General features: G+C 47.6%; 1 protein-coding gene across 2 annotated transcripts in view; it reads right to left on the reverse strand.

Moving 5' to 3' along the window:
* Positions 1–24388, reverse strand: part of GABBR2 (gamma-aminobutyric acid type B receptor subunit 2) — a 348748-nt gene that overhangs the window by 84215 nt on the left and 240145 nt on the right. For both annotated transcript variants that reach the window (XR_005367035.1, XM_038552916.1), the window contains exons 8-9: positions 15476–15536; positions 2247–2327 (exon numbers count right to left, since the gene is read on the reverse strand). Coding sequence is in view for 1 of the 2 variants with exons in the window: in XM_038552916.1 (XP_038408844.1) it covers positions 2247–2327; positions 15476–15536 (142 nt within the window). In the remaining variant the exon portion in view is untranslated. The remainder of the gene's footprint in view (positions 1–2246; positions 2328–15475; positions 15537–24388) is intronic.

The following is a 24388-nucleotide window of genomic DNA, read 5'->3' on the forward strand; positions in this document are numbered from 1 at the left end:
CAGGTTCGAAAACAGCTAGGAACCTGCTGGCATGGTTAATGTAAAGCTTTAAGCAATTCCATGTAAAGGAACATTTTTAAGGAGTGGCTTCCAAAAGTCAGGGCAAAAGCAGACACAAGATGGATGAAGTAACATCACTTCTTGCTTCCAGAAGTGAAAGCTCTACATCTGAATACTTCTTGGCCCATTCTTCTGTTTCCCTCCTGCTACTCCCAAGTGAGCCTCTGGCTGCATTAGGCTGGCTCAGGCAGCTTCTTGTTCCCAAACCTTGGAGCCATCCTGGGGGTGCCCTTGGTTCTTGGCTGGGAACAAGTCCCTCTCTGGGCATTGAGAAAAGGGCTGAGGTTTGGACCAGTTACATGATGATTATGACCACTAGTCCTTCATGTAGAAGCAACATCAGGAAACTGACAACATCTCTTCTTCCTTACTCTACCTTTCCTCCCTGCAAAATGACACCTTGACTGAGATATTATGGAAGCTACTTGGTAATGACTTGTCAGGAATGTCAGTAGCAGCAGCCCGGAGTTTTCTTTCTTGCTCTTCACTCAATCCATTCACTCACTATTCACCAATTTTTCACTATTCCTTCATCCACCATTATACCTTCACTCATCATCATTAATGATGACCAATCATCATTAATTATCACTTTCTACCTGTTGGGCCCAGCACTGGCACCAGTGATCCAGAGCCAATCAAGATACAGTCCCTGTACTCAAGGAACTTATAGACTAGCTACGTAAAAAGAAAAAGGCAGCAATAAGCAAGCATATTTACTGAATGCTTATGATGGGCTAAGCGCCTTACAGAGATTTTCTCCTTTGATCCATCCAACAGCGTCACACATAGAGATGTTTATTCCCATTTTACATAGAAGCAACAGTTTTCTAGGTGTTAAGTGACTTTTATAGCTAGTACGTGGCAAAGCTTGCAGGATTTGAACCCAGACCTGCCTGAGTCCTGTGCTCTAACCATTCTGCAAACTGCCTCCAAAGGATAGTGGTCCATCAGGCACAGAGACGCCTGAACATGAAGCAGAGAGAAGAGTGCAATTTTCCCTGATGGAGTCAGGAAAGGCTACAGAAGGGAGAGCTGGTCATCAGAAGATGAATAAGGTGGCTGCCCACAAGGAAGAGAAGGAAGAAAAGGCATTCTGGGCAGAGGACCCAGCAGGGGCAAAGGCACGGTGGTGTCCTGGCATATTTGAGGAACTATAAGCAGTTTGGTTGGGAAGATCGGAAAGAAGAGGCCGAGAAATGGGGAGGAGTCCCTTCAGGAAGGTCTTGAGATGATACCATGGAGTGGGGCCCTCTGCTGAACAACAGAACCAGGTAGTGCTCTGAGCAGAGGTGAGGAATCTTCAGCATAGCACAGTGGCCAGGGTATTTTGGCTGTTGAGGGCAGAATGGACTTAAGCGAATTAAGCCTGGTTAAGCCCACCTACTCCCCACACATCCATCCACCTGTCCATCCATCCACCCACCCACTACTTTATTGACTCATATGCTCACCTGTTCATCCATTTATTCACCTACCCAGTCATCCCTTCACTTGATCAATCACCTGTTTAGTTGTTGTTGTTGTTGTTTTAATCAAATATGGACCTTCAACATGTGTCAGAGCCTGGCTGGTATTAGGAGTTAAAAGTCAGATAGGATCTAGTCAGGGAGCTCATGGTCTAACAACTTAGAAATTTCCATGCAAAAGACAGTGACTATGGGAAGGCAGAGTCAAACACTGTGAAAGCCAAGAGAAGGGAGCCATTAGCTCAACTGGGGGCAATCAGGGAAGACTGCACAGATGAGGTGTCATTCGATCTGGTTCTAGAAGCTGAGGAAGAGTTCTTTAGCAGAAGAGGAGAGAATGGTCTTCAGCAAGACCAGCAGGTGGATAGGCCTTATTTCTAACCCAACCAAATCGTTCTCCAAAGGACGAGACAGAGCTAAATGAAGCCAGGTCACATTTAAACAAGATTCTTCCTGGTACATGGACTGGTTTAAATGAAGATGCCTGGGTGAGAGACAGCACCCCATGCAAATTCCAGGGACCCACCCCAGGAGCTGGAAGCCAGCTCCCATGTGAGTGATGGGGACCCTGTGAGGGAATCAATGTGTTGAGAGGAAAGGAGGATCCCTCTTCCCCAGGAAGCCAAGGACTCTGAGCTTGTCCCCAACCGGCACACAATATCTGGGCTTCAGAGCCACTGAGCAGACCCCCTCCCACGAGAAGGCCCCCTGCCTTACCTTGGAACCTGATAGTGTCATTGATGATCTCCAGTGTGTCGGCCACTGCGTTGTACTCTCCCACCTTCACCTCCCTGCTGTCTGCGGGGAGCAAGAGACAGTGGCTGGTTAGATGGAGCCCCGGGCCCGTGGCTGGCTGCTCCTGTCCCAGCTCTTGTTCCCCACAGGCCCTGCCTATATTCTCACGGGCTTTCCTTTTCCCTGGGGCCTTTTCCAGATAGAATCGCAAAACCTCCAACTGGATCTGGGGTGGAACAGATGCCGTCTTATACCATCTCAGCCACTGGTTACCCCCACTTTGCTGTGTGCCTCATGGATGGCAGCCCACCCCCCTCATAACTGGCTTCTCTCTGTTGCCAAGTCCTTCCTGGTCATTGAGCTAAATGGTCTCTTTGTAACTCTCCGCTGGTATCTGGCTCTGTCATCTAGGACCATGCAGACCGATGCTGCTCCCTCTGCTCCAGGACAGCCCTAAAGACCTGAAGACACAGACAGATCATCCCTCCTGGTGCCAGCCCCCAACCTCACTTCACAGAATATCATTTCTAATTCTGCCCTCTTCAGGGCCCTACCTGGGCCACGCCACACAATGTCACTGTGTCTTAAAGAGTGTAGACTCAAGGACTGACCAATGTACTTCTTTAGGCCTGATCTGGTCAGCAGCAAGTACAGAGTACTATCCCCTCCTTCTTTATGCACATTATATTCCTATTAATGCATCCTGAGATGGAATTAGCATCTTTCAGAGGCCACATTGCTCTGCTACGTCATATCAAGCACAATCTCCTTTATGTACACTGACTTGTTCAGGTGTATTTTCAAGCCCAAGTGATACATTTGGATTTACCTTCATCTTTGATACTATTCTGATGTAGGTTTAGGCCATTGTTTTGGTCATCACCAGAAATAAAGATGATGAGGACCAGCGCAGGGCAGTGGCAAGAAGAATGGAGAACGGGGGGGTCAGATTTGACAAAGGTTTCTTTTCTCCAAGTAAAATGTGGACAACTGAGTGATCAAATGTATGGGGGATATAGGGAACAGGGGAATGAAGCCAGTGTCTTGGGGGCTCAGATATCATTCTGTAAACAGGGTACTCAGGAGAGGGTCAGAGAAGTGGGGACATTGCCATGTTCTGGTTTGGAAGTGCTGAGCCTGACATGATCATGGATCATGAGGGTGGAGATGTCATTGGGTCTGGAGACAGGGGACAGGTCTGGGCTGATAGTTGGGGCCATCAGCATGTAAACTGGGAGCTGGAGCAGGGGGCTGGGGGCAGATCCCTAGGGACAGTGCCAAGGGCAGAATCTGGGGGAGCGCCAACCTCTTGGGGGTGGGGAGGGGCGGGCAGAGCAAGATGCTGCAGGGAGACTGGGAAGGACTGGCCAGGGTGCCAGGGGCAGGATAGCAGGAGACAGTGGGCATTATGAGAGCCAAGGGAAGGGACAATGTCACAATGGAGCTGGCCAGCAATATCTGATGTCACCGAGAGACTAGAACAACAGGCCCCTTAAGCAAGGGGGGAGCGGATTTAGCGTGTGGGGGTACTGGTGACCACAGACAAAGTAGGTCCAGGGAAGGAAGACCAAAGACAAAGGGTGTGGAACTGGAGGGTGAAACCCCCAGGGCTGAACCGGCTTTGACAGGGTTGAGGAGAGGTGGGAGAACCACCGAGGAATCACTGAGCCTCGACAGTGTGCCTGGATCCATGCTAGGAACTTTCTGTGCCTTTTCTTGTTCAGTTCTCACAGCTGGAATTGGTGTTTTCAGTGCCAAGGTACAGATGAGGAAAGAGCTCAGCAGGTTGCACCTCTGCACGCCCCCCTGTCGCTCTGCCCCACTGATTCTAAGAGTAGATGGAGCCCAGCCTCATGTCCAGGATGCTTCCCACAGGCCATGCTCTTCGGCTGACACGGGGCTGCCTCAATGGGCTCCCTGAGCGGTGACCATTCCTGCCAAGCTGCCCGCTCCATGGGCTGCGTGTGCCTCCTGAGTGTAATAACTGCAGCGAGTAATGCCCACGTGCCCACCCGCAGGCCAAGCAGGTCCCCAGAGCTGCAGATTCTGCATAAGAATGCCCAGAGGTGATCAAGTGACACAGCTGCAGGAATTCCAAACGTGCACCCAGAGGAGCTGCTGGCTGGCTGGGGCTCTGGCTCTAAGTGAATTTCTTTGCAGAAATGCAGATGTACTGCTGGTCCCTTATAAACATTCAGGAAGCAGAACAGGGAATCCCATAGGCCACACTTCTGCCTGTGTTCCTTTGACTGTGGGATGGAAAACAGGGCGGTAAAAGTCACTTCCTTCTCCTCACGACGGTCTCTCTGCCACGGTGCAGGTGGCTGGCGCCTGCCTGGGTCACAGCTCCTAAATGTCACATTAGCAGACTCTGCTGGGAGCTCCAGCATCCCTGCTCTGGCCTTTTGAAGTCTTCAGCCCCAATCAGCTCCTGCTGCTCTAAGGAGGAAGCCCTGATTTATTTATCTGGTGTGGGGAGGCAGCTCATGAAATATGCAGGCTGATTGGAACAAATCACCAGGAGCCAAGAAGTGATGTGGCTGGCACCCCACCGCACCCCCAGCTGCACAGCCTGCCCCTCTGACTCACACACCCTGATGTACTGTCCCATGGCACCAAGTGAAGTTGCTGGCCGGCTGGGGCTCACATACTCGGCTTCCCAGGACAGCCATAGTCACCAGAATCTCTCCCTGGGGTGCTGCTTGGGGACATACAGGGGCTTCCCATGTTCTTGCATGTAAGGTTCATGGCAAACCATGAGTTGGGCATGATTTGCCCCCAGCTGCGGATGAGGGAGGAGACTCAAGAAGTTAAGTGAACACTCAGGGCCACGTGCTGGACAGTGACCAAGTGGGAGCCTAAAGTTGGCTCCCCTAGCTCTGAATTCAGACTGCCCATGCTGAGCAGAGCTGCTGGTCACTCAGCCCACATTTCTGGAGTGCCTACTGCATGCCAGCCCCAGCCCCAGCCCCAGCCCCAGCCCCAGCCCCAGCCCCAAGTATTTCCTCATAAAGGATCCCTCAAAAGCAGCAGCATGGGTGATGGAAGAGGTCTATTCTCATCCTTGACCAAGGTGGTCTTGGACATCTTGGCGACGTCCCTGTAGCATAAGGGACGCTTATGCTAAATCCCTTAACTTTTCATTCATTCATTCATTCATTCATTCATTCATTCATTCATTCAACAAACATTGACTGGGTGCCTATTATGTGCCAGGCTCCGGGCTGGAGATACAAAGATAAAAAAAAATCATAATCTCCACCGTTAGTTTAGGGACTACAGCCTCACCCAGCCCTACAAGGGAGGTAAAATTACTCTCATTTGCAGATAATATTTCCCTCTGGCCTGCACTTTGTTAGCAGGTGGCTGTAGCTGTAAAATGGGAACTTTCAAAGTGGCCATGAGGTTTAAAGAAGAGAATACAGGCAGTTTCTGGCTTGAAGTCTAACTCACAGTAAGTGTTTGGTAAATAGTAGTCTGCCTCATGATAAAAGTAACTGAGCTATTTGCCAGGTCCCCAAACACTCCCTAGGTTCTCTTACTGCCATGGTTCCCCATAATGGTCCTGCTGCTTGGAAGGTGGTTTACCCCTCCTGTATCAACATGGCCCAACCCTACACCCACCTACTTCTTCCAGAAAGCCTTCCCTGAGTACTGTTCCTCCCCACAGCACCTCAGTTGCTGTGGGCTTAGGGCATGGATGTCAGCCCCCCGGTGTTGGAAGCATGCCCTAGGTGTGCCCTGGCCTTATGATTCCTGTCAGCCAGTTAGTCCCTGAGTGGAACTTGAAGCCTTGCATCTGGTGTCCCCAGGCAGCATAGAGTCTCATCCGCCATCCTCTACCCAGGGCCTCTCCCGGGTCTGCAGGTAGAAGGATGGTGCCATCTCTGCACTCCTCCATCCACCTGTGGCCCAGCTGGTGGTGACCACGATAGGCACCCAGTACTCTCAATTTTTAACTCTTGGCCTCCTTGTCAACTCCATTGTGCAAGCAATGTTAACCACCCAATGGATGCCAATTGGGCCTTGTGGACTGTGGACTAGGGGACAGGCCAGAAAGATCCAGCAGGGGGTGGGGGTGCAGGAAGGAATCGAGCAGAGGGCTGCAGGGTTGAGTCTGTCACTTGCTGGACTCCCTGCCCCGTAACTCTGCTGCAGCTTGCCGCTGACTTATTATGTAACTCTGGACAGACCACCTTTTTCTCTGAGCCTCAATTTCTCCATCTGCAAATGACACGGCAGGGCTTCCAGTGGTTCTCAGCCCTGGCCGGGCAACAGCATCACCTGGAAAGTGCTGGAAAATACCTATGTCAGAGTCCTCATATGGACCGATTATACAAGAACCTCTGAGGGGATGAGTGGTGGGTTCTGGGCAGCAGTATTTTTAAAAGCCCCCTAACGCTGATCCTTACTGCACAGCCAGACTTGAGAACCCCTAGATTTGACTCAAGATCCTTCGATGCCGATGTTTTCTGTTCGAAGAGGCTAAAAATAGTGTGGAACACAGAGCCCCTCTCCTACAGAACAATGCTGCTTCCTCGCTGTGGGGCAAAGAGAGGTGTTCTCCCTAAAAAGCCCATTCTTTATTTCAGATTTTAGATTTGGATGATACATAAAGGAAATAGGTCCTATTGGTGAAGATTAGGCTGCCAAAAAAAAGCCCAGTCTGAAAATATTCACTGGCTGTGGGCCTGAGAGCATCCATGAGAGACGGCTGGGAAACAGCTTCCGTCAGTGGTCCTGCCTTCTTCTGGAACTGTGACCTCCAGGCGGGGGAGAGTGAGTTATAGGGTCGCCAACCTCCTGTGTTTGCCGGGTGCCCATAGACTGCTACATGGGTTCTACTCCCCTCACCTCTAACTGTCCATTTGTCCTCAATTGGCTCTAGATCTGAATGGAGGGAAGTATATGTGCTCTTTAAAGAACTGTTACAAACATAGGCTCAACGTGTGACCCTGAGGAATAAAACACTGGATGGCCTTGACTCAACGAAAGTAAAAAATAGTATACAATGTCCATTCTAGGCCCTCTTGACAATATCCCAAACTCAGGGATAGGGAAGAGCTCTGGCTGGTAGACAGGACCCTTGGAGCTAGTCTTGGCTTTGCTGTCACCTCAGCGAGGAGCCCCCAGGGAGTGCCGGCCTCTGCCTGGGCTGGATGGGGAGATCTCTGGGGCCTCCACCTCTTGTTCGATGATTCTGCAATTGGTTTGAAAAGCTGTCCCCCAGGTCCTGGCTCTGCCTGGGGGCCACACATCGCATGGACCCTGCTCCTGGTGGTTCATCAGGGGTGGGGACATGGCACTTGCGGGCTTTGATTCTGCTCTTCTCCAGATAGCCAGCCCTTCCTAGAGGTGATTCCCAGCCAGGTCACTGTCTGTGAGCAGGCCCTAGAGGGTGACTCTCCTGTCACTGGGTGAGGAGCCAGGCTGAGCAGCACCTCTCAGCAGCCCCGAGTAGAGACAGACTTGCATGCTTCCTTGGCCTGAATCGTGCACACACTCTTCTCTGTCTTCATAAACAATATGCCACTGCCATGTTTGGAACAAATTAACATCATTGACCTTTGTTTGGAAATTTTTAACAGGCCAGGGGGACACTGGCCAAATGGCTTGGTAATATAATAACTCTACTAAGGACAGATTTGTTTATCGACTTAGGCAAATGAGGCCAGGGACAAAAGCTAAGTATATAGGGGTGCACAGTCCACATGTAAACACAACAGATTATCTGCACCTAGAACAGACCTTTTTTCCTCCTCTTCTTAGCTAACGTTCCACTGGCCCTTCAGAATCCCAAACTCAGGGATAGAAAAGGAAACTCAGATGCCATCTCCTCCATATAGCCTTCCTAATCTCCCAGGTGGAGCCAAGTGCCCCTCTTCTGAACGCCCTTATCACATATCACATGGGACCACTTGAGGTCTGTGCCCCCTGGACCAGGAGCTCTGTGAGGGCAGGGGTCGCATCGTACCCAGCTCAGCACTCCTCTGTGCCCAATCAGGACCTGGGGCATTAAGAAATGACTCTTAAGGGGCAGCCCGGGTGGCTTAGCAGTTTAGCGCCGCCTTCAGCCTAGGGCCTGATCCTGGAGACCCAGGATCGAGTCCCACATCGGGATCCCTGCATGGTGCCTGCTTCTCCCTCTGCTTGTGTCTCTGCCTCTCTCTCTCTAGGTGTATCTCTATGAATAAATAAATAAAATCTTAAAAAAAAAAAAAAGAAATGACTTAAGAAATTTCAAAAGCCCAAACCATAGAGGGGGAAAAAAGGAATTTACCTACATCAAAATTAAGACCTTCTGTTCATCAAAGACTTTACGTCTATAGACAAGTGACTGAATGGGAGAAGATATCTGCAAAGCCTAAAGGTAAAAGAGGACTTATATTTAGAGTACTTAAAGAACTCCCACAAATCAACAAGAAAATGACAATACCCTCAAAATAAAAGTGGTCAAAGGATCAAAAAATTCAACAACAAATGGCTGAGAAGCACAGGAAGAAATGCCCAAACTTCATTAGTAATCAAAGAAATAATATTTAAAACTACAATATGATATTAATTTATACCTTTAAACTGGAAAAGAATGAGAGAGCCAGGGGCTGGCAAGTGTTGCTGGGAGGAGGGACACAGGAATCCCCATGCTGGTGGCAGTGGAGATAGGTGTGGGCATTGAAAGAGTCATCTGGCAGATCTTAGGCATGTTCAGCATTCACACACTTTCCCATCCAACAGTTCTACTCCTGGACATTTGTCCTAAAGAAATGCCCAGCTAGGTTCCTAAGGGGACATGTACAACGACACCCACTTTTTGTACAGGAGTTGAAGGCGGCCTGGGTATGTGTCACTGGGAGAGTGGATGAGTGAAGCACAATCAGTGAAAGTTATGGCTCATATGTACAGAGGAACACGGAAGCATCTCCAAAAAACAATGTGCTGAATGGGGAGGGGGAAAAAAGAGAAAGAAATAGAAGAGGATGCACAATCCAGTTGCACTGACAAAAATCAAAATACATGCAGACAAAACAGCAGCCCATGTTTTGTAAGGACATACCAACACAATATACGCATTAAACACTTAGAGTGTTTGCCTTTTGCTGCGGGGTGAGAACAAATGCTGGAAATAAGGGCACAAACAAATGAGAGGGGCTTTCCTGGACCAGTGGTAACAGCATCTCATGAAATGAGGAGAGTGAAATGTGTCCTAAGGAAGCAAGGTCGTACTTTCCTGGAGAAATTCTGGCAGGGGTGGGGGGCAAACCTGGGGTTATGGTCATAAGTGCCCAGGAGAGGAGTAGGAAACCCACGGTTGCCAGGGCCCTTCTCTGTGCTAGTCACCGAACTGTTCTTTGCTTCATGTCATGGAATTCTCACCATCCCTCAAGGCTAAGGAAATGACCCCCTTTAATTTTACTATTTTAAACTGAATGCTGAAATGATGGGTTTAGAGAGATTAAGCCACAGCGCTTAGCTAGTAAGGAAGAGGCATGTCTGCTTTGAAGCTCATATACTTCAAAGCTCATATACATGCCAGGAGGGGAGTTCCCCATCACTGGAGGCATTCAAGCAGAGGTAATGCTGCAAAAGAGAGTCAGGGCTCCCTTCAACATGGAAGTCTATCTACGGCTCAATGAAATACAAGGTCTGCTACATAATTCTCGTCTTTCAGGCTACCTTCTTTGGGTTCTCTGAAAGATAAGCCCTGGGTCATGAAGGCTGGGAAGTGTCAGGGTCAGTCTCCCAGCCTCAAAGAGCTCACATTCGCATGTGTCCTTCCTTTCCTGCTGACACTGAAGCCTGCCAGGGTATCCTGCGGTTTAGCAGCCTATGTCTCCACTCTTAATTATATCAAGTTGAGTGGCAGTCCGACAACCTGGCCTTTCCAGACCACCGGCCAGGGGAAGGGAGCTACACAATACAGGACTTGACAGAAGGCAAAGGATATTAAAAACTGGCCTCAAGCATCTCAAACTAGTGTCAAACTAGCTCTGAAAGTTTTCTAGTAGGTTCTGGGAAATAATCTTCCTGTTTTTATAGGCCCTGGCACTCGGCCAGAGAAATTATGAAGCCCCTTGGGGGGAAGGGACTGTATCTTATTCAACTTGGCTTCCCTCAGAGGACTTGGTAAAGCGCCTGGCAGATGCTCAGGAAATGTGCACTGAATAGAACCGTATCTCTTACCCCAAAGACCAAACGGTAATTAATGTCTGCAAACGGGGAGGACAAGCCTACATTTCACCAGGTACCTTCTGAATGACAATTATGCTGTTGGAGTGATGGAAGACCCCATGCCTTCAAATCAGGTGCTGAAACATGACAGTCCGAAGCCGGAGCCCTTTCTGTCGCACAGACGCCGTGTGGAATTCGAGCACATTATCGCTCGCAGAGGCTCTGACAAGCAGGCCTGATGAAGGCAGGGCCGGGGAGTGAGCGAGCACGCAGATGCTCCCAGCCCCCGAAGAACAGCACAAACAAGGCTCTAATCATGGCTTCACTCAACTTCCTTCCCTGCTGCAAATTCTGAACCCTGTTTAGACTTCGGCAGGAACATGGATTCTTTCTTCTTTTGAGGGAAAAAAGAAGCCAATTCCCTGGTATTCATGCTCATGTCCACGTGATGCAAATCAGCGATGCCTTGGGGTGGTGGGGGGTAGGGGGCAGGCAACTGAACGGGAGTCGAAGGGGTTCGGGCCTTGGCCCCACTGCACCCATGGTGTGTAGCCAACAGGACGCTAATGCCTGCTTCTGACCACGTGGGCATCTCTCAGAATAGCGCCCAAGACAAGAGTGTGAGGGCGTGGAATTGATTTGGGAGGTGGTCCTAGAGCACACTGAAGAGCTGTGGGGAGGGGAGGCAGAGGAGGGAAGGGAGCCAGTAGGGGGGCATTAATGGGCAAGTTTTTCTTTCTTTCTTTCTTTCTTTCTTTCTTTCTTTCTTTCTTTCTTTCTTTCTTTCTTTCTTTCTTTCTCTTTCTTTCTTTCTTTCTTTCTTTCTTTCTTCTTTCTTTCTTTCTTTCTTTCTTTCTTTCTTTCTTTCTTTCTTTCTTTCTTTCTTCTTTCCTTTCTTTTCAATTTTTTAAGATTTTATTTATTTATTCATGAGAGACACACAGAGAGAGGCAGAGACATAGGCAGAGGGAGAAGCAGGCTTCCTGCGGGGTCCTCCCAGGACCTTGAGATCACAACCTGAGCCAAAGGCAGACACTCAATCACTGAGCCACCCACCTGCTCCAATGAGCAGGTTTCTGAGTGGGCAACTGAGGCACAACCCCACTGAGGACCCCCTGGAGACGGAGTACAGCATAACTTGCAGTTGCCACACCCAAGAGGAAGGATGGGTGGCTTATCCTCTGCTTCTCTCTCCTCCCTGGCACCAGGCTATTCCTGGAAGCACCCATTCCCTGGACATCTGGCCTACTCCTTGCACAGGGTAAGGGGTGCAGGTGCTTTTACTGAGGCATTTGTTCTGGACTTGTGGGATGCTCAGGGAATATGGATGTATCACTGACAGCATCTGCCGCCTACCATCTACCATTGTCCTGCTGGGAGCTAAAAGCTTTGGGAACCCTTGAAAACAAAGTAAACAGAGGGAAGCTGAGAGTGAGGAAGATCATTTTTAGGGATCTGAAGAGCCCTCCCTGGATCAAAAATGCCCCCGTCTCAAGAGGGGCCATGGGGCTAACCATGGTACATTATTTTAGAACAGATCTGTTTATCCAGCACTCCTAAGTTTACTAACTAGGTAGTTTCTCCAGCCTGAAACAACGAGCACCATCTTGAATTAGCTTCAGCTTCCACTGTCAAGGCTCACTGCTGGTTGCCAGACAAGTCACCGGAAACCTTAAGTAAATGAAGATGTTCTTAAATTTCTACAAGTCCTCTCACCAACAAATCCAGTAAGCGTTACCAAGAGACAGCCAGGAGCCAGGCATCACAGCAATAATGTGACGAGCTTCCCAGCACTTGAGAGTCTATAGAGCAAAATCTCATTTGGCCCCTTCCTCAGCCCTGGGGGTTGGGCAGGGCTGGCATTCATGCCATCCTCATTTTCCAGAGGATTAAACCGAGGCTTAGGGAGACGAAGTGACTTGCCCAAGGTTACACTGTTCCTAGGTTTCAAAGCAAGGATTTGAACCCAGGTCTTTGGCCTCCAGATTAATTCAATAAACTTGTACTGGAGGCCCTGAGTGCCAGGCATTTGAGCTACCCTACAGCCTTGGAATCAAAAAGTGCAGGACCATGGCTTCTTGGCTTCCCTTTTAGCCCTCTTCTCAAAACTGCCTCCCATTTCTAACTCATTTGCGTTTCAGTTTTGCAAAGGAATTAACAGAGCCTCCTACAAAATGATTCCTTTACGGTAGATAAAAGAGTTCCGAAGGCCCCAGGAACTAGGCTTGGAAACAGCATCTTGTGAGGTCTTCAGAGGAAGGGTGGGAGGGGCCAGCATTGAGATCAGGTTAGTGAGCTCTGAGACAGCCTGGGTGTGAGTCTTGAAGCAGCCCCTGCAAGGGGAGCCCCCCTTTGGGGTTGACTGTCTGTGAGCCAGCTCTGCTGTGAGCCCTGCTGTTCTCTGTGCCCTCTAAAGAGAGGGCAGGAGGTGAGGGAGAGAGAAGCAGACTGAGAGAGATGGTGTGAAGGACACAGCAGAAAACAACATGGTGGTTCTATTTAGAGGCTTTCTGAAAGGCCAGTGGCACGAGGCAATTCTCAGGGTCAGTCCTAGGAAGTCCCCAGAAAAGAGAGTCTGGACCAGCCCATAGAAGGGAAGGTATGATGAGTCAGGGCCTCAGGGCAAGTCCCTTCCCCTGGTTGGGCCTCAGTTTCCTCTCTGTGAAATGAAATGATAACCACGCACCCTCCCAGGCCAGTGGTCAGCCTATTCAATAATTCAAAGCCGCTCCATCTTGGCAGACAATGCACCTCTGAGACCCTTTACATTTGGAAAAATAACTCTTGTGCTGACATGAACATGCCCTCAGCATTCCAGTGGCTCATCTCAGTCCCCAAAATAACACAGAAGCCCTCTGTCGACAGGATCAATGTTTGATTTAAAAACATATAAAGGGGAGTACATGCTGGCCCAGCTCTGATGTGCCCTAAAAATGGGGCACTATTGTGGTGAAGGGAAAACACTCAGATGCAGGTGTGCATAGGAGTCCAAGGAAGAAGCTGAGGTCCAGTCTCAGCTCTGCCACTAACCATCTTGTGTCCCTGGGGAGAACACCTCCCTGCCCTGGGCCCCACTTTCCCATTTATACCAGGAGATAATGGAATGGGATCATCTCTAAGACCCTGCCCCATCTGACATCCTATATATGGCTAAGTGTGGGGAGAAGCTATAAAGGGCAGGCAGACATAAAGGCACCTGGGGGGTTTCAACACACCAATAAAATCTGGATTTGCCTCAGACAAGTGTCACAGTGCTAACCATAATTGCTACTGCTTGCTGAGCAAGAAATATATGCATGTATTGCTCTGAGTTATCTCATTGAGTTCTTCCCACGTTCCAAGAAGGTATGCAGGATTATTTTCCTATTTTACAGATGAGGACTTCACACTGGTGAAGTTACTTGCCTAATGTGCTATGTTGACTTGAGTTAAGGGGGGTCAGACCCCGGCCCTCCCTCCCCCCTCCGAACTACCATTTGCTCCATTGCTTTCCTTATAAATCTCTAAAACCAGTCCCTGGAGCTGGTGTCTAATCCTAACATTAAAAACAAAAAACAAAACAAAAAAAAAAGGGCAATAAAATTGGCACGCACTTGTAGCTGTGATCGGCCAATCAATATTTTATAAAATATTCTCCTAGAATGATATAATTTGAGAACTGGAAATGTGACAAGAGAATTTAGTTACAATCACTCAAAAGAAAAAAAAAGTCAGTATCTTTGCCAAGATGCTTACTTGGTTCAACCAATGAAGAAGCAAAACTTAACAAATGGGAAAATAATTACATTTGCCGAAAATTACATCTTTTGTGCATGCCAGAGAGCTGACATGCGTTTCAATTACCTGCCACGGGAAGACGAATGGGTAAATCTACAAGATTGCATTACGGAGCCACAGTACCGAACACCTCTCCTCATTGATCTAAATCCGGTGGGATTTGTCTGAATGAACCCGAATAACTTGATTTCATTTCTTGCCTTCGCCTGGATGACTTTGGGATCTGACGCAGAAGGCACTGCTCTTGTTTCTGGATTTTCTAGAAATATCCGGAGGCCAAAAACACTGCAGTGAAGAATGGCACATCTAGTGGTTTCGGCTAACAACCCTGCTGATCTCTGTACTGGGCTACAAGGGGGTGCCTACCTGGGAAGAAAGCCCCCTCTCCTCACAGATGCCCTGTGGGCTCTGACAAGCCCCTGTCCTCCTCTATTTCCACCTGGTCACTTGAGGAACCTACTGGAAGGTAGGTTCCTGAGCCCCTTCCTTCCAACGTGGATAACAGAAAAGCCCGACAAGTGACCTGGTTTCTTAAAAAAATTAAGGACCCGTTACAAGCACGTGGGAGATAATTATGGGTTAAAAGAAATTAAAGAGGAATATCAACCAGCCATTGTGTGGATTCTCCCACAAATTGTAAAGACATGTTGGAGATAATCAAAGGATCAAAGTGAAAGGATATTAAGCATCATTGTTAAACGCTTAGGTGGGGTAATAGTATCATGATTATGTTTTGAAAAGTCCTTATCTAGTAGGAATGCATACTGCAGTATTTATAGATTGAAATGAGATAATGTCTGGGAGCTGTTTTAAACATTACAGAAAAAAAAAAAGAGTTCAGCGGGTGAGTAAAGATAAAGCAAGATTGGCAAAATGTTGATGGTTGAAGCCAGGTGATGGGTACATGGGGCTTATTATGTGATTCCTCTCAACTTGAGGGTCTGTTTGAAAATTTCTATAATCAAACACAAAAGCAATGCAAGCTTTCTCAGAATGTTGGAAGGGACTGAACCCCCTCCCTGTACTTCCATGAGCCTCTGAGAGTCATGTGGGGAGACCGGATAGCCTGAGACGTCATGTGGTTGACAAAAATATTCTATATAAGTTGAAACTAATGTTTCACAGAGAAGTGTTTTCTATTGACTCTGCTTTCTCTTATCTGGAACATCACACTTTCATTTCTTTTGATGTATTTTATTGCAGAAACACAACATCCCCAAATGCAGAATTCATCAAGTACAAAGAATAAGCATCAGAAAGCCTACCTTGAAATTGAGTAAATTTAATGGTCCCCATTCTCTCCCCATTCCGGAACACAACTTGACCCTAAAAACAAAATGAAACAAACAAGAACAAAAGAGAAATGCCATGTTAGCTTAAACACTCCTGATCTCAAATGAAATTCATTAATTGTACACTATGATACTAGTATTGGAAAAAAAATAGGTCCCTGTGGGGCTGCAGATGCAAAATTAAACTAGCTGTTTTAAAGCTGGTTGTGACTATTTGGCTCATCTGAGGAATGAATAAGGAAATCAATAAGGGAATGAACACAGGTGAATTAAAGCTGAGATGCGCATCATCATTATCATCATGATTATCCACAAAATCCACCAATGTGTCCTGTGCTATCCTGGGTCAAGGTCTTCCATGGTGCTGGAGGGATGGAGGCAGAGATGAGGCCCACAGAGCCTGGCCCTGACTCTGCTCTTGGGTCCTACCCATTAAGATGTGTGGCTCTGCTGAGGCTGTTTGGTGTGAGGACCAGAAGGGGACTGGAGGTCAGTTAGGATTTCTTATTACAGGCAGAGAATGTTTTTGTAAGTTCTTCCTGAGTGGTGACATCAGCTGCAATTATAAATGGGCTATGGGGCAGCACAAAATGAAGCTTCTTGAGCCAGTGAGACCTGCCTAGTGTCACAGGCAGCTGAGCATCCCTCATTAAGGACCCCGGGGGCTACAAACAGTATCATCTGCTGCATCTGCCTTGCTGGCTGATCCTGGGCTTCCATATGCTGGGTTAAATAAATCGGGAACATAAAAAGGGGGTGTGGTCTCTCCTGGCTAATACAGGACCCATAGACATTCTAAAACCATATAAAGAAATCGACACATTGTATCAATGAATCTTTTTGGCAAGCTTGAGTGGAAAGGGGGATGATCCTCATTTTACAGATCAAGAAACTGAGACCAAGAGAGGTGATGTGCTCTATACTAGGTCACTGCAAACGAGGCTGCTGGGAGCCAAATCCGAGTTTGATTTTAATGCTCATGCCATTTCACTGCAGCCTGTTGCTCCTCATCCAGAAATAAATTCCTTCCTCTCATTCCATTAATGTGCAATTAGGAAAAGCAATGGTCTTAAAGGGACACTGCTTTACCCTCACTATGCTCTTGCATCATCAGGTCATGGCACAGACGATACTTTGGATCCCACTCAATTCTCAGGACAAAGCGCCAGGAGGTATCTTCCCTTGGTGGAAACCCAAAGTCTGAGGCCCTGTGGCTTTTCGAACAAATCGAATCACTCAACCTGTTCTCAGAATGAGAAACACCTCCTAAGGCCACTTTGACACCTTTTTGAAATCCTGTAGACAGCTGCAAGTGGTATTGGTTAGAAACTAATGCCCACCGAATTCCATATTCAGGTGACGGCAAGCAATTCCCGGGAGTGTGAAAACACTTCAGCGTAAGGTGAGATGGGAGCTGTGATTTTATTTCTAGGGATGATTGAAAAACACGGAACATCTTCTGAAATGCTCACTTTTATGCAAATAGAGCACTTTGCTGGGAAAGATGCAGACATGGTGGACAAGGAGGGCATTTCCTGGTTTGATTTCTTGGAGATCTAATTTGCCCATCCCCTCCAAGCTCTGAAGAACTCCAAAGATTTCTAGATATAAAACGGGGACAAGTTCTGCAGAATATTTATTAAATTATAAAGTTTATGAAATGGTCTTCGAAGCTGGATGGAATGACACTGGATTGGAGTATGAGGTGGGGAATGAGATCCTCTCTTTACTTTGTAAACAAAACAAATTAGTCCATCTTTAAAGTAAGAGCTGTCACATTTTATTTTCCTCACAATAACTATTTTTATTAACAGCAGCTCCTTAGTCTCTCAGGTAATGCAGTGGAAGGAGGCCAGAGTCTGAGTATCACAAACCTGGCTTCAGTGCTCCCTTGGGCAAATTCCCACGCACCTGAGTTATGGACCTCACGCAGCTCCTGACCTACAGCGGGCACTCAGTAAATGGCAGTAGTAATTTTTATTTTAAAAAAATCTAATAGGGCAGCCCGGGTGGCTCAACGGTTTAGCACCGCCTTCAGCCCAGGGCCTGATCCTGGAGTCCTGGGATCGAGTCCCACATCGGGCTCCCTGCATGGAGCCTGCTTCTCCCTCTGCCTGTGTCTCTGCCTCTCTCTCTCTCTCTCTCTCTCTCTCTTTCTCTCTCTCTCTCTGTCTCATGAATAAATAAAAAAAAATCTTAAAAAAAATCTAATAGCAGAGAACTGAAATAAAAAAGATTTTAAGCACCAGGAAGCTTTCCAACCCTTGGGAAGAGATTTTCCGTATCACATGGTTTCATCGGGCATAGGGATAAACTGTTGGGTCCTTGCCCACGGTGTCCTCACCTCTCAGAGACATCAGCCCCCAAGTGACTGAGTTCTCAAACCAAATGAGCCGCCACTGCTTCACTGGTGGAGCCTGGTGAGGGTGCAGGCAGGTGGACAGGGCCAGGTCACACCCCCATGACAGGGCTCTGGAGGTGATTTTAAGTGCAGGGAAGAGCCCCGGGGAAGGGGGAGAAGGTTGAGCAAAGCAGTACTATGATCTGATATAAGATTCGAGAAGATGGCTCTGGGTACTGGATGGAGAAGGGATGATAGAGTGGAAACAAAGACCCAGAGAACCTGGGGGCTTTGGCAGCCGTAATGCTGGTGTGAGGGGGCAGCGGCTCAGGCAAGGGTGGTGGCTGGATTCTCTCTCTTGCCAGCTCAAATGGCACCACCAAGGTGGCTGGGCACTGTGGCCTGGACAATAGTGGGCTTCCACCCTACCCCCGCCCTTCATCTGCTGGACACTGCAGTGAGCTGCCCCAGTGCCCCCTTCGGACAGAGGCACTCACCTTCCCCAGCCGCCAAGGTGCCTGGCACCCAAATGGAGCTGTGCCAGTGATGGTTATGCCCCCTCCCTGGGGGCAGCCGATATCCAATAGTCGCAAAGGGACATTGCCTCAATTCAGGACAAACATGAAGGGCCATGGGATCCAGAGGTCTCCGTGGGATGACTGAGGCCAGGGTTACAGCTGCATTACTTCACTTGTCCCTTGGCCACATCCCGCGTCCCTCCCTCCCTCCCAGGTTTTATTCCTGAGAGCCCTCCCTGACAGATTTCCTGTCTGCAAATCTTTGTCTCAGAATGTTTCCTGGGCAACCCCACCTAAGACCCTGCCATCAAAGGTCACTGGCACTATGCCGTCCTTGCAACCTGAAGGAGCCTGCGTGAGAAGGTGGTGGGAACAGAGCCGACGGATCCCAAGTGTCGCCCAGGCTTCAGCCTCACTGTGGCCTGGCATTTCAGCCAGGGAAGCGGGCTGGCTTGGCTTTCTTAAACCCCAGCTTGAGCGGGGATTTGTCTTGCTCCTCTTCCCACACACGTATTATTTATGTATACAGGGTGCTCCTTAAGCTCTTCCGTGTGCGATCCCAGGGCTGAGGATCATCACGTGCACCCGAGACCCATCCAAAGGAGGCGCCAAATTCTGAAGCTGGAGTCTGGTAGCTCTGGCTGGCGTGGTGGCCGAGTTCTGTCTGCGGGCTCACAGTCCACACCCGCTCTTCTCCACACTCCTCTGTGTTGCAGGGCCCAAAGTCCAGAAACCACATTTCCCACCATCCCCTGCCAGCTGGTTTCCATTTAGGTTCTGCTAATGAGAAGCATTCATGGGAGATTAGAAAGTACGCATAAGGGAAAAGCTATTTTTTTTTTTTCTGCTTTGGCTGTAGCAGCAGGAGTTCTGAGTGCCTGCAGGTGTCCATGGGCTCAGCAGGCCCCCCACTGTCAGCGTGGGGGGCTCTGAGCTGACTGCTCGGTGGCCAGTGGTGGGGTCCCCCCAGCAGCAGGATCAGCAGTGGCAGGAGCCTTACAGGCCAGTGTCCTTGGGTCCCCATTATTTTATTTGCATTCCTAATCTGCTCTGGGGTCATTCTTGTAAAGTCCTCGGAAGTTAGAATCCATTATCCATCAGCATGCTGTCTAGAAGACAGAAATCACTTCATGCATTTCAGAGGCAGCGGCGACACCATTTCCCTTTTTGTTCCTGCAGCCCAAGGGGCTTGGTTGTTTCTGTAAATACTCATCTCCCGTGATAGCACCTTCCTCTATTGCTCCTCCGCCCTTTTCCCCAACGTTGTAACCAGTTCCCTGTATTAAAGCTCCTTCTGAAATGCCTGAAGTGGTTTCTGTTTTCTTGACGGCATGCTGATTGATAATGGATTCTAACTTCTGAGGAGTTTATAAAGAATGACCACGGAGCAGATCTGGAATGCAAATAAAATAATGGAAGTAAAGCTGCCAAGTGGATAATTTATAAGGAACTTTTTTTTTTCCCCCTGAAAAGAGATGTTGCTAATGTCAAAGAAGGCAGTCTGTTTCATAAAAGGCGATCCAAACAAACAGCTCAGGCTGAATCAGGAGCAATAAACCTGTGTTTCTTTGTCGAAGAAATCTTCAGAATGCACAGGAAAACACACGGAAAAAACATACGCTTCAGCATTCACCAGTCAAGAGCCAACACGGCCCCCGGCCTGACCCCACATCGTCATGGAGTGCTTCTGAGTGTCAATTCTCCTCTTTGAAAAATAGGAAGTGCGGTACCTACTTGTCAGGATGGTTTGTGAGAATTAAAGAAGGTATTTGTGAAGAAGGCATAACCCAGAGCTGCCTTGGACAAAGGGTAACTCATAATTCCTCCAGGTAATCCTGGTTAGCAGCATTTCACCTGGCATCAGCTCAGAATCCCCAGGAAAATCAGTGGAGAGTGAGATGTTCACTTAGGATTCCAGCAGCCTACTCTTAGAAAAATTGTTTCCATTATTCATCTTTAATGTTTCACTACTAAGTAGCAGTATGATGTATTCCAATAGCAGTTTATGAATTGTATGGGTGAAGCCCTACTTGGAACTTTTTTTTTTTTTTTTTTTTTTTTTGGCTCTTTCAATTTCACAGAGGAGGACAGGAATGGATGCCTTAGTCCCAAACATGATCTGATTTCAGGCTAGAGCTGGAGGCTGGACCAAATGAAGACTTGCTCATTTCAGCCTGATTGGAAGGAACCCTGGGCCCACTGAGGGACACAGTGTCTTAGATCATGGCACATTTAGGGAAGGATTTCCGTCTTTAATATGACCGCAAGTGCACAGTTGTCTTTGGCAGTCGTCTTTGTCTCTGGAAGGTGTGAGCATGCATGCTCATCTGTGTGTTTGGTTTGTGCTGTAGGGAAACAAGATCTACCCTGACATGTTACACAGGCAGGGAAATCTCTCAGGAGATGGAAGTTGAAGGGTGACAGGAGCCCCTGGTCGGCACGCTGCTATCTATGTAGATGATCCAAGCCCACCTTGGACTGTTCTGCTACCAGCCCTCCGAACAGCACAAGGCTGGTCTCAAATAAATAATGAGGACTTGGAGAAAACACTGGGGTTTGAATGCTGGTTAGATTTTTCCATCAAGGGTAGAGACCCTCATTATGTTGGCTATAAGAAGAAGAAGAAGAAGAAGAAGAAGAAGAAGAAGAAGAAGAAGAAGCAGAAGCAGCCTTCTGTTTTCCAAGGGAGGGCAAGACGTAAAAGAGAAATATCAAACAATTGTGTATGTCTACCCACATGTTCTACAAAAGTGAAAAATATTTTTTCTGCCTGTGCCTTAGGCTAAATTAAGTCATATTTTGCACACTACTTAAAATATTTTCTTACATGAAAATGCTTTTGATAGGCCTAAGTCTGGAGAAAATTTTGATGTATCCATTGAGTTTGGAGCAGTGGGTTTGCAGCAAATTAAGAGGAGGGAGGATGGAAGGTGTGGCAAGCCCCAATGCCACCCTTCTATTAGTGCGTAGTAAATGGAGAGGCATCTTTCTGAGAGACTGTGATCAGATGGCCTAAAGGGTTCCAATGGTCACCAGCCACAAAGCAGAGTGGTGGCCTAAGGCAGGGCTGGATGCAACGGAGGGGAGAGATGAAGAGAAGATGGTGGGGTGGATGGGCCAAGAGAGGTGGATCAACTCCTCTTTCCTTCTAGTCGTAATACAAGAGTCAGCCTTGTTTAGAACAGCAAAATCTCAGAAATGAATGATAGGTCCATAAAGTAGGGCAAGAGCCATGTAAAATAGACATGTGATGAAACATGATACATGCATTCAACCAACCAGCCCTGTTGAGCACCTAACATGTGTTGGGCACATCCTGGGCAGGCACCAGATAAAGGGTGAGCAAAGTCAACATGGTCCTAGATTGCACGGAGCTTGTAGTCTGGTGGGAGATGCAGACATAAATACATAACTACAACCTATAATATGTGATATGAAGGAAAAGAACAGAGTGCTACGAGAGTGAACTATGACAAAAACCTAATGTAGACTATAAGTAAGAAGGGCTTTTCTAAGGAGGTGTAATTTGCACCGAGATCTGAGTTAGCTAAGAGTGTGGGAGAGAGGGTCCTGGGAAGAGGGATTGCACTGTGCAAAGTTTCCCAGGCAGGAGAGAGATTGGGAAGCCAGAGAGCGAAAGATCCCAGTGGAGCTGAAAGAGGTCACTAGGGAGGAAATGAGCATGGAATGTGATTGGTAAGGTGCACATGTGCAAGCTCATGTTGAACCTTACAGGCCGTATCAAGGATGCTGCACTTAATTCTGAATGCAAAGGAAGCCACTGAAGGGTTTTAAACAAGGGGTGACTTAAACTTAATCATACACACTTGAGCATTCTATTACAAAAATTACAAAAGATTGAACAAAGTGATTTCTGATTGTGCCAGATGCTGGCTGGTGGGTTACCAAATCCATTTCCCTCTCCTCTGGAGCACATGTTTCCAGCCACCTTTATAGGTTGGGTGTGGCCATGTGACAACTCCAGCCAATGGAATGTAGGTAGAAGTCCCACAAGACCCTTCCTGCTCCTTCACTTCCCCCATCTGCCAACTAGATTCATAGGGTCTTTCAGTGAACTCTGAGGCACAAGGCACAGATATGGAAGAGTCTGGGTCCATGAGTCATCGTGAAGAAAGAATTTCTACCAACCAGACACATTTCACTTTGGACTCTGCACATGGGAAACATCAATTATTACTGTGTTGACCCACTAAGACTCTGAGATGTCTTTGTTACATCAGCTAGTGTTACTTATCCTAACTGATACCATAAGTAGAGAAGGGCAAAAATAATATTTACAGTACACTCACAATTATGCAAAAATCACTCCCACAAATAAAAATGTTAAAGCTGGTTGGTTTTTAGGTTGTGTGATTATGGCTTTTTCTTCTTTTTATCCTATCAATATTTTCTAATATCTTATAATGAGTATGTATTATTTTCCTAACAGAGAAACTTTATTAAAAACTTTTTTTGAAAAGATGTTATAAGAAGGCATTTTTTTTAACAAGCAAAAATAGCAACATCATCACCAACAAAATAATACTCCCTCTTGGAATAGATTAATTTTTACTGACAGCTTCGCGTTTTCGTGAGTAAGAGCCAGAGATCTGTGCAAGCATAAGCACATTTCCCCCTCCACTTAGAAGAATGGAAAGAGCCATGAGCAAGGGGTCTTCTGAACACATAGATGCAAGCTGTGCTTTGCTGTTTTCTAGGAAGGGTACCTGGGATGAATCCTTTCTCAACTCTGTTCTCTGGTTTTCCACTGCAGAACTCTCAGAGATGACACCCTTCAAGTTAATTTTAGCTCTGCTGAAATATTTTTGTACATTATCTGAGATTTTTTTTTTCCTGGGGTTGTTCTTCACTAATCAATTCTCAACAGCAACCCCAATGCAGTGCACCGTGTGTTACCATTATGTCTGGTTTACAGATGAGGCAACAAAGGCAGTGAAAGAAGAAATTTGCCTGGGGTCATGTGACTAGTGGGCAGAACCGGGATTCATCCCAGATGCGTCTGACTTCAACCTTCTGTTTCTAACCACATGCCACCCTGCCTTCTTGTGCAAGAACCACTCACTGATGGGAGAATGAGCTCTTTGAAGGGGATCAGAGTGAGACCCAAACAGCCTTGGTGGAGGGGGGGAGCAGGGGTAGAGTAGGAGGTAGGTGGAGGAGGAAGGAAGGTAGCTAGTCAGGGATGTGCTGATAAATGTTTAACAATGGGCTCTTTGGGTAGGAGGGGAAAGGACCCTGGGGGGCAGTGTTTGAGAATTTCCATATTGTAATACTCCCACCAAGGCAGATTTCCAGCTATCTACCATTTAACACCTGGCTCATCAATTCTTGATCATTTTACAAGTAGCTCTTGGCTCTCTTGGGAGCTTGTAGGATCTGGCTCCAGTATATTGGTGGCCAAGCCAGTCCTCTTGGGCTTCCATAGTAAAAAAATGCGAGGAAGAATGCAAAATACTTAGTTTTCACCTGCACAAGGGTTGGGTGAGACTCTCTTCTGAGAAATGGGGAAAGGGACTTCATATCAGAGAGGGAAGAGCTGGCAAGAAGGGGCTTGTGCTGGTTGCCTAATATTGTCTCAGCTCTCAAAACTGTACTGCTCCACTCTGCTCTGAACCAAGAGAGATGAGGAGCCCAAGGCAGAGGAGGTGGTTATCATGAAGATCCAAAGGTTATCACAGGTTGGGAGATCCAGACACCTCTGCAAGCTATTGGTACTGGGGTCTGTGTCCCCTGGGCTGAATCATGTTTGCTAAGACCATTTCTGCACAATGAAGCCAGAAAGAGTTTTGCACTTAGAGTGGGAGGTTTGGGGCTCTAGCTCTAGTCTTGTCACAAACACCTGTGTGCTCCTAATTATGTTCCTTCCTCTCTCTGGGTCTCAGTTTCCTCACAGAAAATGAAGGAGCAGTTGCCATATGCCGTGTTTGTTGAGTGCTCACTCTGGGACAGGCCATGTTTATGCTAGACCCTGGGGAAATGCATGATTAAGCCAAACTCCTAGTCTTC

The sequence above is a fragment of the Canis lupus genome, chromosome 11, assembly GCF_011100685.1.
Source record: "Canis lupus familiaris isolate Mischka breed German Shepherd chromosome 11, alternate assembly UU_Cfam_GSD_1.0, whole genome shotgun sequence".
Lineage (NCBI taxonomy): Eukaryota > Metazoa > Chordata > Mammalia > Carnivora > Canidae > Canis > Canis lupus.